This window comes from Oncorhynchus gorbuscha, unplaced genomic scaffold (genome assembly GCF_021184085.1).
Source record: "Oncorhynchus gorbuscha isolate QuinsamMale2020 ecotype Even-year unplaced genomic scaffold, OgorEven_v1.0 Un_scaffold_9848, whole genome shotgun sequence".
Taxonomy (NCBI): Eukaryota; Metazoa; Chordata; class Actinopteri; order Salmoniformes; family Salmonidae; genus Oncorhynchus; species Oncorhynchus gorbuscha.
Window position 1 is genome coordinate 1 of NW_025752726.1, and position 12,018 is coordinate 12,018.

The 12,018-nt window shown below is 49.8% G+C and overlaps 1 protein-coding gene across 1 annotated transcript; it reads right to left on the reverse strand.

Annotated features, from left to right (window-relative positions):
• Positions 1–996: 996 nt before the first annotated feature.
• On the reverse strand, positions 997–9,459 carry LOC124030196 (BAH and coiled-coil domain-containing protein 1-like; the record flags this gene model as incomplete). The annotated part of the gene is made up of 4 exons (XM_046341643.1): positions 9,392–9,459; positions 5,029–5,142; positions 1,396–1,607; positions 997–1,156 (listed from the first exon to the last, which is right to left on the reverse strand). Coding segments are annotated over exons 1-4 (554 nt in total), but the record flags the coding sequence as incomplete, so codon positions are not given.
• Positions 9,460–12,018: the final 2,559 nt, after the last annotated feature.

A 12,018-nucleotide genomic window follows, 5' to 3' on the forward strand; every position in this document is an offset into this window, starting at 1 on the left:
TACCCCTTAACACCTACCCTTACTCCCTTAACACCTACCCTTACCCCTTAACACCTACCCTTACCCATTATCATCAACCCTTACCCCTTAACACCTACCCTTACCCCTTTAACACCTTACCCTTAACCTCCCTTAACACCTACCCTTACCCCTTAACACGTACCCTTACCCCTTAACACGTACCTTAACACCTACACCCTTACCTCCTTAACACTTACCTCTTAACACCTACCCTTACTCCTTAACACCTACTCCTTACTCCCTTAACACCTACCCTTACCCCTTAACACCTACCCTTACCCCTTAACACCTACCCTTACCCATTATCATCAACTCTTACCCCTTAACACCTACCCTTACCCCTTAACACCTACCCTTACCCCTTATCACCAACCCTTACCCCTTAACACCTACCCTTACCCCTTAACCCTACCCTTACTCCCATAACACCTACTCCTTACCCTTAACACCTACCCTTACCCTTAACACTTACCCTTAACACCTACACTTACCCCTTAACACTTACCCTTAACACCTACCCTTACCCCTTAACACCTACCCTTACCCCTTAACACCTACCCTTACCCCTTAACACCTACCCTTACCCATTATCATCAACCCTTACCCCTTAACACCTACCCTTACCCCTTAACACCTACCCTTACCCCTTATCACCAACCCTTACCCCTTAACACCTACCCTTACCCCTTAACCCTACCCTTACCCCATAACACCTACCCTTACCCCTTAACACCTACCCTTACCCCTTAACACTTACCCTTAACACCTACACTTACCCCTTAACACCTACCCTTACCCCTTAACACCTACCCCTCAACTCTTACCACTTAACCCTACCCTTACCCCATAACACTTACCCCTCAATCCTAAGGTGTAAGGGTTTAATGGGATAGCGGGTACCTAAGTAAGGATGTAGAGTGACATGCAAGAGGAGAAAACCATTGAGAAAAGACAATGAAAAATAGTGAGGCTCACCCAGGTGATGTGTGACAGGGTGGGCAGCAGGCTCTGTGGGTAGCACCACCAGCTGGGTAGAGCGGGTCCTGAGGCAGAGGCAGCACAGGCTGTAGAGACCCTGGCATGGCTGCAGAAAAACCTGGGGCGAGGTTCTGGTGAAGGGCTGAGTGGCCGATTCCTGCAACATCAGGAAGATGTTACAACAGATTCAGTAGCCATGTGTCGTTCATTACCAATACAGCTGTACTGTAACACAGCCTGCAAAGGCAGCAACAGGACATGAAACAGCCAGATGACTGACTGATCTAGAATACATCTGTAGACCTCTTATTGTCTTTTATTTATAGTGTGACACCAACACGTTGGTTATTATGGAAATAAAGTTTTCTGAATTTGAATCCAATACAACTTTCTCACCGTAGGAGTGGCTTGTCATCCAGATGGAGGGACTTCCAGTGCTCGGCAGCCAATGGTGGTGGGCCGAGTGGGCGTGTGCATGTGCAGAGGGGTCTCCTAATTGGCCAGATTGTAGGGAAGTCCCACCCGGCACCATGAGGTGAGAGGTGATGTCACCGTGACAGCTGTTGGACGGATGGATCCTTGTGAAGTCCACTGGATCCTTATTATCCCTGAAATAGAACCATTGAGAGAGAAATGAGGAGAGACAGAAAACACAGAATAATATAGAGGAAGGTCAGAGTAGAGGAAGGTGAGAGTAGAGGAGGAAGGTCAGAGTAGAGGAGGAAGGTCAGAGTAGAGGAGGAAGGTGAGAGTAGAGGAGGAAGGTGAGAGTAGAGGAGGATGGTGAGAGTAGAGGAGGATGGTGAGAGTAGAGGAGGAAGGTCAGAGTAGAGGAGGGAGGTGAGAGTAGAGGAGGATGGTGAGAGTAGAGGAGGAAGGTCAGAGTAGAGGAGGGAGGTCAGAGTAGTGGAAGGTGAGAGTAGAGGAGGAAGGTCAGAGTAGAGGAAGGTGAGTGTAGAGGAGGAAGGTCAGAGTAGAGGAGGAAGGTAAGAGTAGAGGAGGAAGGTCAGAGTAGAGGAGGAAGGTCAGAGTAGAGGAGGAAGGCGAGAGTAGAGGAGGAAGGTCAGAGTAGAGGAGGGAGGTGAGAGTAGAGGAGGATGGTGAGAGTAGAGGAGGAAGGTGAGAGTAGAGGAGGAAGGTGAGAGTAGAGGAGGAAGGTCAGAGTAGAGGAGGGAGGTGAGAGTAGAGGAGGATGGTGAGAGTAGAGGAGGAAGGTGAGAGTAGAGGAGGAAGGTCAGAGTAGAGGAGGATGGTGAGAGTAGAGGAGGAAGGTCAGAGTAGAGGAGGATAGTGAGAGTAGAGGAGGAAGGTGAGAGTAGAGGAGGAAGGTGAGAGTAGAGGAGGAAGGTAAGAGTAGAGGAGGAAGGTGAGAGTAGAGGAGGAAGGTCGGGGTAGAGGAGGATGGTGAGAGTTGTGGAGGAAGGTTAGAGTAGAGGAGGAAGGTGAGAGTTGTGGAGGATGGTGAGAGTAGAGGAGGAAGGTCGGGGTAGAGGAGGATGGTGAGAGTCAGGAGGAAGGCTAGAGCAGAGGAGGAAGGTAGGAGGAGAGGAGGATGCAGGAGAGCTTGTGGAGGAAGGTGAGAGAGAGGAGGATGGTGAGGAGTAGAGGAGGAAGGTGAGGGCAGAGGAGGAGGTCAGGAGGAGAGGAGGAAGGTGAGAGCAGAGGAGGAAGGTGAGGTGCAGAGGAGGTCAGAGTAGAGGAGGAAGGTGAGAGTAGAGGAGGAAGGTGAGAGAGAGGAGGAAGATCAGAGTAGAGGAGGAAGGTGAGGGTAGAGGAGGGAGGTGAGAGTAGAGGAGGAAGGCGATAGAGGATGATAATGCGAGAGAGGAGGAAGGTCAGAGTAGAGGAGGAAGGTGGAGGAGGAGGGAGGTGAGAGAGGAGGGAGGTCAGAGTAGAGGAGAATAGAGGTAGAGGGAGGGAGGTCAGAGTAGAGGGGGAAGGTGAGATAAGAGGAGGAAGGTGAGAGTAGAGGAGGAAGGTCAGAGTAGAGGAGGAAGGTGCGGAGGCAGAGGAGGAGGTGAGAGTAGAGGAGATGGTGAGAGCAGAGGAGGAAGGTGAGAGTAGAGGAGAAGGTGAGAGAGAGGAGGAAGGTCAGGAGAGAGGAGGAAGGTCAGAGCAGAGGAAGAAGGTCTGAGGAGAGGAGGATGGTGAGAGTAGAGGAAGGTCCGAGAGAGGAGGAAGGTCAGGAGTAGAAGAGGAAGGTCGGGGTAGAGGAGGATGGTGAGAGTAGTGGAGGAAGGTTAGAGCAGAGGAGGGAAGGTGAGAGTAGAGGAGGATGCAGAGAGTTGTGGAGGAAGGTGTGAGAGTAGAGGAGGCTGGTGAGAGTAGAGGAGGAAGGTGAGGGTAGAGGAGGGAGGTCAGAGTAGAGGAGGAAGGGAGATAGAGGAGGAATGAGGGTAGAGGGAGGGAGGTCAGGAGTAGAGGAGGGAAGGTGAGAGAGAGGAGGAAGGTGAGAGAGGAGGAAGATCAGAGTAGAGGAGGAAGGTGAGGGTAGAGGAGGAGGGGAGAGTAGAGGAGGAAGGTGAGGGAGAGGGAAGGTGAGAGTAGAGGAGGAAGGTCAGAGTAGAGGAGGAAGGTGAGGGTAGAGGAGGGAGGTAGAGAGAGGAGGGAGCCAGAGTGGAGGAGGAAGGTGAGGGTAGAGGAGGGAGGTCAGAGTAGAGGGGGAAGTGAGAGTAGAGAGGAAGGTGAGAGTAGAGGAGGAAGGTCAGAGTAGAGGAGGAAGGTGAGGGCAGAGAGGGAGGGGGGAGAGAGGAGGACAGAGAGGAGGAAGGTGAGAGTAGAGGAGGAGGTCAGAGTAGAGGAGGAAGGTCAGAGAGAGGAGGAAGGCTCAGAGTAGAGGGAAGAAGGTCTGAGGAGAGGATGGTGAGAGTAGAGGAAGGTCCGAGTAGAGGAGGAAGGTCAGGAGTAGAGAGGAAGGCTGAGTAGAGGAGGGAAGGCTGGCGAGTAGAGTAGAGGAGGAAGGTCAGATTAGAGGAGGAAGGTCCTAAGTAGAGGAGGATGGCTGAGAGAGGAGGAAGGTCAGAGTAGAGGAGGAAGGTGAGAGTAGAGGAGGAAGGTGAGGGTAGAGGAGGGAGGTCAGAGTAGAGGAGGAAGGTGAGAGTAGAGGAGGAAGGTGAGAGTAGAGGAGGAAGGTCAGAGTAGAGGAGGAAGGTGAGGGTAGAGGAGGGAGGTGAGAGTAGAGGAGGAAGGTGAGGGTAGAGGAGGAAGGTGAGAGTAGAGGAGGAAGGTCAGAGTAGAGGAGGAAGGTGAGGGTAGAGGAGGGAGGTGAGAGTAGAGGAGGGAGGTCAGAGTAGAGGAGGAAGGTGAGGGTAGAGGAGGGAGGTCAGAGTAGAGGGGGAAGGTGAGAGTAGAGGAGGAAGGTGAGAGTAGAGGAGGAAGGTCAGAGTAGAGGAGGAAGGTTGATAAGATGATGGGTGAGGAGGATGGTGAGAGTAGTGGATGAAGGTTAGGTAGAGGAGGAAGGTGACCGCAGTAGATGGAGGATGGTGAGAGTTGTGGAGGAAGGTGAGAGTAGAGGAGGCTGGTGAGAGTAGAGGGAGGAAGGTCAGAGTAGAGGAGGAAGTTGAGTATAAGAGAGGAGGAGGAAGGTCAGGTAGAGGAGGAAGGTCCGAGTAGAGGAGGATGGTCAGAGAGAGGAGGAAGGTCGAGTAGAGGAGGAAAGTCAGAGTAGAGGGAAGACACCTATTTGAAGACCTGTTTTTGACACTACAGTGTTACGGTAGCTAGTAATGAGTCTAGGAGCGGTTGTTAACTAACTGTCAACAACTTTAACTGTGGGGTGAAACAAAACACGTATTTACTGTTTGGTAGATACCGTTACCACTCTATGCAAACACAACGCTGCCTCCTAAACTGGTGTCTCCAGGAATGATATGGTTACATGGTGCTGTTTGTGACGTCCTCTTTCCAAGCGTATAGTGACGGTCTTGGAAGGTCTACGCTTTGTTCTTGTTGACGTCTGTAATCAGAAAGTTGCCCTGCTGTGTATGATGATGTCATATTGCTGAATAACGTCAGACTGAGTCTCACCTGATGTAGGCCTCTCTGTCTCGGTCCAGGCAGGTCAGACCCATCCGCTCTCCACTCATCCTCTTCCTCTCCTCCTCTCCTGCAGGGTCTGAGGGATACATGGAGCGAGAGGTCCTAGGAGACAAACATCAGTTCAGGGGAAGTCTTCAACACCTTTCCCCTGATGAGCCTAACCCCCAACACGCAGTCACTGCACCTCACAAATATCTATCTAAAACTAACCTCAAGGGTGGAATCTCTACATAACTCTAACATTAAGGGTGAATCTCTAACACTAAGTCCCAGGAACACTAAGTCTTCTGTGCTATTAACTTACTCTCCCCCCCTTACCAATGGGTCTTGCTTCTACCTGCCTCTCTCTCTCTCTCCCAACCATACCTACTACAGCTCTACTTCTTAAAGAAGAGTGTCTTGTAGATTGATGGTTGAGCATGGGTAACGCATTTCCAAATGTACCGCCGTTTATTCAAATGAGCTGGAGCGCTTTGGGAAGTTCGCCAGTTCAATTAAGGCTGTCCAGATGGGTTGCAAACACCCGGCATTGAAACAGGTAATGTCATTTCGGCGACAGGCGTTATGTTTTGACTCACCGGACCAGACTTTAGAGTCATCGTTTTAAAGTCAAGTATAACAATAGAATGTATATGGCTTATGCTAGTACGGGTAGTCAACGGTGTTTTGAGTGGGATTTTGGTCATGTTTACATGCTTCTGTCTTAAAAGGAGAAGGCCAAAGGAGGGGTGCAGGTGGTCCTCGTAACGCCTGGGTCCACTGATGTAGGGAGAGGTGAGCTGACAGCGGTAGAGCAGCCACAAGCACCTGTTGCCGAGTAACAAGTTATCCGTGTTGAGGCACTGAGCTGCAACTTGTATTAGAGGGAAATGTTATGCAGCAGAAAAGTATTGTTGTAGAAGGCAAGTGGATGTATCTGAAGGAGCCAGTTCCTCAGACAGTGAGCAGATGCCCACTACGAGTGCTGGGGTAAAGGAGGGTTTTCATGTGGAGCTAGGTTCCCAAGTAGTGGAGGAGATGCCCACTACGAGTGCTGGGGTAAAGGAGGGTTTTCATGTGGAGCTAGGTTCCCAAGTAGTGGAGGAGATGCCCACTACGAGTGCTGGGGTAAAGGAGGGGTTTCATGTGGAGCTAGGCTCCCAGGTAGTGGAGGAGATGCCCACTACGAGTGCTGGGGTTCATGTGGAGCTAGGCTCCTAGGTAGTGGAGGAGATGCCCACTACGAGTGCTGGGGTTCATGTGGGCTAGGCTCCCAGGTAGTGGAGGAGATGCCCACTACGAGTGCTGGGGTAAAGGAGGTTTTCATGGAGCTAGGTTCCCAGAAGTAGTGGAGAGATGCCCCTCACGGTGCTGGGGTAAGGAGGTTTCATGTGACTAGGACTCCCAAGTAGTGGAGGAGATGCCCACTACGAGTGCTGGGGTAAGGAGGGTTTTCATGTGGAGCTAGGTTCCCAAGTAGTGGAGAGATGCCCACTACGAGTGCTGGGAGGTAAAGGAGGGTTTTCATGTGGAGCTAGGTTCCCAAGTAATTGGAGAGATGCCCACTACGGGTGCTGGGGTAAGGAGGGGTTTCATGTGGAGCTAGGCTCCCAGGTAGTGGAGAGATGCCCACTACGAGTGCTGGGGTTCATGTGGAGCTAGGCTCCCAGGTAGTGGAAGGAGATGCCCACTATAGCAGTGCTGGGGTTCTTAACTGGAGCTAAATCCCGGGTAGTCTGGAGGAGAATGCAGGGTGGCAATTTTGTTTCCATCAGGTTTAGGGAGCACTGTGGTATCAACAACAGAGATTGTCAACGGTCGGGCTTTATTGGTCAAGGTGGATATTATGGGGTTTTTGTTTGTTTTTTTTTTTGAATGTTTATGCTCCTAATGAGGGTACAGAGCGTATTGCTGTTTTTGATCAAATAAAGGAAAACCTTAAGACAGTGTGATCAAGAGTGGTGTATGGTTTTAGGGGGACTGGAACTGTACAGTTGATTTTACTGTTGATCGCACCGCTGAAGAACCTCACCTGTGGTCAGCCACTTGCCTGTCTGGCCTATTAAATGAGTTTGAGCTTTCTGATGTGTGGAGAGTAAGGAATGCAAAGGTTAGGCAGTACACATGGTTAAAAGTTAATGAAGGTCGTGGTCAGGTGCAGCAAGGTTAGACAGGTTGTATGTATCTGAGCAATACTGTAGTAGGTTTGGAAGGTTAGACAGGTTGTATGTATCTGAGCAATACTGTAGTAGGGTTGGAAGGTTAGACAGGTTGTATGTATCTGAGCACTACTGTAGTAGGGGTGGGAAGGTTAGACAAGTTGTATGTATCTGAGCAATACTGTAGTAGGGTGGGAAAGTGTGCCATTACTCCTGTGGGTTACTCTGATCATCATATTGTTACTGTTGATATTCACTTGTCCTGTCCACGAAGGTCATCACCTTACTGGTATTTTAATGTTAAATTGTTACGATGTCATGTTTTGTGAAAGGTTTTTGTTGTTTTGGGTACAATGGAGGGTTACAAAAGGGAATTTTGAGTCCTTGAGACAATGGTGGAGGTTGGGAAGGCCCACATATGATATGAGTATTTTGTTAAAGAGAATCAACAGTATACTGCTCTGTCTCAAATTGAAGTTAAAGAGACTATCAACAGTATACTGCTCTGTCTCAAACTGAAGTTAAAGAGACTATCAACAGTATACTGCTCTGTCTCAAACTGAAGTTAAAGAGACTATCAACAGTATACTGCTCTGTCTCAAACTGAGATTAAAGAGACTATCAACAGTATACTGCCTCTGTCTCAAACTGAAGTTAAAGAGACTATCAACAGTATACTGCTCTGTCTCAAACTGAAGTTAAAGAGACTATCAACAGTATACTGCTCTGTCTCAAATTGAAGTTAAAGAGACTATCAACAGTATACTGCTCTGTCTCAAACTGAAGTTAAAGAGAATACCAAGGCCCTTGAACAGGACATCAAGTCTATTGAATTGAAGCTGCTCACTCAGAACGACCCTGGACTAGTCATGAACTTACAGGACAAGAGACATGAACTGAGGTCGTTTCTGCATGAAAGAGTGATGGGTGCCTTGATTAGGTCTCGTTCGCTTCCCTCAAGGATATGGATGCTCCTAGCGCTTTAAAAAACCTAGGACAGTCGACATTGCAACGTAAACAGATGGTCTGCCTTCGTCTCCCTAATGGTGACCCACGGATGACAGTGAAATGTGTCAACATGCCGGGGATTTCTACTGTCCCTTTATAAGGCGGAGGATTGTGACTCTCTGTGTACTGAACAGTTGTTACACGGTCTTCCTCAATTGGGACCTGAGCAGAGATTCACATTGATCTGACATTACACTGCAAGAGCTGTCCACAGCAGTTATGCAGCTCTCAACAGGCCGAGGTCCTGGCATTGATGGTTTACCATCTGAGTTTTAAATGCACTTTGGGGGTCTATTGGGAGGATTTTTATGAAGTGGTGTGTGAATCCTTTCATGAGGTTCTCTTCCTGTATTCTGTCAACGTGTGGTGCTTTCACTGTTGCCAAAACGGGGGATTTGGCTCCTCGAAAAAAATTGAGACTTCTTGCTTTGCTGTGCGCAGAATATAAAATTGTTTCTAAATCTCTCAAACAGGTTGAAAGAGTATCTGGGATTGTTGGTCCACAAGGACCAGTCCTACTGTGTACCTGATCGCTCTATTGTTGACAACTTGTTTCTTGATAAGATGTTTGTAAACTGACTGATGTAAATGTGGGTTTACTTTCTTGATCAGAGACATTTGATCGTGTGGACCACCAGTACTGGTTTAAAAACAATGAAAGCCTTTGGATTTGGGGATGTTTTTATCTTCGATGAGTTTACTGTATGTTGGGGCTCGTGTTTGGTGAAGGTGGGGCTGGTTTGAGTTTTTATCCCTGTCCAAAGGGGCATCAGCAGGATGCCCAACTTCAGGGCAGTTATATAGTCTGGCGATTGAACCAATGCTTTGTTTTTAAGAGCGAGGCTCACTGGTTTCTCTATGCCAGGTGCAATGAAGGGTCCCACAATAGCACTGTTGCGTATGCAGATGACGTGACAGTTTTTATTACAGGGGGTGAGGATGTTAAGGTTCTCTCAAAAGATTTAAAGGTGTATGAGGGGCCTCCTCAGCTAGAGTCAATTGGGGAAAGAGTGAAGCGCTGTGGGCAGGTCAGCTTCAGATGGGGTCCACTCCACGGTTACCATGGGGGCTTCAGATGGGGTCCACTCCACGGTTACCATGGGGGCTTCAGATGGGGTCCACTCTACGGTTACCATGGGGGCTTCAGATGGGGTCCACTCCACGGTTACCAGGGGGGCTTCAGATGGGGTCCACTCCACGGTTACCATGGGGGCTTCAGATGGGTCCACTCCACGGTTGGGGCTTCAGATGGGGTCCACTCCACGGTTACCATGGGGGCTTCAGATGGGGTCCGCTTCCACGGGTACCAGGGGGCTTCAGATGGGGTCCGCTCCCACAGTTACCAGGGGCTTCAGGATGGGGTCCGCCTCCACGGTTACCAGGGGGCTTCAGATGGGGTCGCTCCACGGTTACCAGGGGGCTTCAGATGGGGTCCGCTCCACGGTTACCAGGGGGCTTCAGATGGGGTCCGCTCCACAGTTAACAGGGGTGCTTCAGATGGGGTCCGCTCCACGGTTACCAGGGGGGCTTCAGTGGGGCAGAGATGGGATGAAGACATTGGGGGTTTTATCTAGGCTCTGATGTATTTCAGAAAAAGAACTGGGAGGGTGTAGTGGAGAAGGTGTGTGCCAGACTGTCAAGATGGAAATGGGTGCTGCCCCAGCTTGCTGCCTCTACCCTTTGGCACAGACTAATGATTTTACAGCCAGCTGATACAAGAGCTTCAGAGGACCCTTGTCAATTTCTTCTGGTCTGGACAACACTGGATTAAAGCTGCAGCCCTGTACCTGCCACTGCACGAGGGTGGGCAAGGCCTGGTGGACATTTCCTCTTGGATCATGGCTTTCCGGCTTCAAGCAGCCCAGAGATTGTTGTACAGAGACGGTTCTAGCTGGGTCGAAACAGCCTACACACTGATGGGAGAGTGGGCTGTTTGGGCTTAGACAAGCACATTTTCCTCTTAAAGCTGGAGGGGTGGTTTGCCTGGCCTGACTCCATTTTATGAGTCTGTTATGCAGGCTTGAGAGTCCTTGTCAAGTCCCGTAAGGCTGGCACGCCACCAGGGATGTGGCTTTTTGAAGAGCCTCTTTTTCACAACACTGCCATCCAGTCACGTGTTCTGGTTTCAGCCAGCCTACGTTGATGCCTGTTAGGAGTGAGGTCTGCAAGCTGGGTCATCTGATGCGGGCAGGGCAGATCGTTGGAGGAGCTGTGAGAAAGAGCAGGGATCTGATCATCTCGCCTACTGAGGAAGGTCGTCACTGAGGTCTGCGACTCCTTGCCAGTGCTTCATCTGCAGTATGTGACTGATACTTCCAATTCTGATCGGTGGAGGGAGGGTCTGGATTATGTGTTCCCTGCAGTGATTGTAAGTGCTGCGATGGGGGCATTTGAGGAGGACGTGGGGGATGCTTCTTTCCTTCGATGCCTCGGAGCTGGGGAGTTCAGGAGGTGGGAAAGAAGGCCATGTACAGAACATGTGTAAAGGTGTCCCATGCCTCTTCCCTGGAAGGGGTCAAATCAACGAGGTGGGCGGGTGTGCTTGGTCCAGGTGCCTCTCCAAAAGGCTGTTGGCGATCATTATATAAACTGCCTATTGATAAGAGGACAGCTGATAATACATGGAGCTATAGCCACTAACATGCATCTGGTACACCTGGACCCTACTGCCGGGGAGGGTGTCCATTCTGTGCTGAGTCTGAAACTCTGGCACATCTGTTTAAACTTTGTCCCAGGTTGGTCGGGATGATTGTCCTGATCACTGATTGATTCTCAATGTTGGGAGAGGTTTTCTCTTCCCAACTATATATTTGGGCCAAAGTACAGGTTCAGTCAAAGGGTGTAGTTGTGTTGCTTAATTTTTGTTTTAGGGGCAGCAAAATTAGCGATATTGAAGACCCGAACGAACAGTATTCGGGAACAGGGGTCTGTGGATGGTGGGAATGCTGGAGGAATGTTGGCAGCGAGACTGGAGGGTTGAGTTTGCCTATTATAAACTTGTCAACAATATTGATCTGTTTTTGAGTATATGGGGGTATTCAGAGGCTGTTGTGTTTTAGTTACTGTGGAGGAAGAATTGGAGTTGTGTTTTTAATTGATGTGTAACTGTGGTTTGTATGAGTATTTATTGTGTGGTAGGCCCCCAGAACCAATAAAGATAATTTAAAACAAAAAAAAACTCTCTCTCTCTCCCAACCATACCTACTACAGCTCTACAGCCTGTCTCTCTCTCTCTCTCTCTCTCTCTCTCTCTCTCTCTCTCTCTCTCTCTCTCTCTCTCTCTCTCTCTCCCCCAACCATACCTACTACAGCTCTACAGCCTGTCTCTCTCTCTCCCCCAACCATACCTACTACAGCTCTACAGCCTGTCTCTCTCTCTCTCTCCCAACCATACCTACTACAGCTCTACAGCCTGTCTCTCTCTCTCTCTCCCAATCATACCTACTACAGCTCTACAGCCTGTCTCTCTCTCTCTCTCTCTCTCCCCCAACCATACCTACTACAGCTCTACAGCCTGTCTCTCTCTCTCGCTCTCTCGCTCTCTCTCTCTCCCAACCATACCTACTACAGCTCTACAGCCTGTTCCCTCTCTCTCCCCAACCATACCCATTACAGCTCTACAGCCTGTCTCTCTCTCTCGCTCCCTCGCTCTCTCTCTCTCTCCCAAACCATACCTACTACAGCTCCTTGTACAGCCCTGTCTCTCTCTCTCTCTCCCAACCATACCTACTTTCAGCTCTACAGCCTGTCTCTCTCTCCCAACCATACCTACTACAGCTCTACAGCCTTCTCTCTCTCTCTCTCCCAACCATACCTACTACAGCTCTACAGC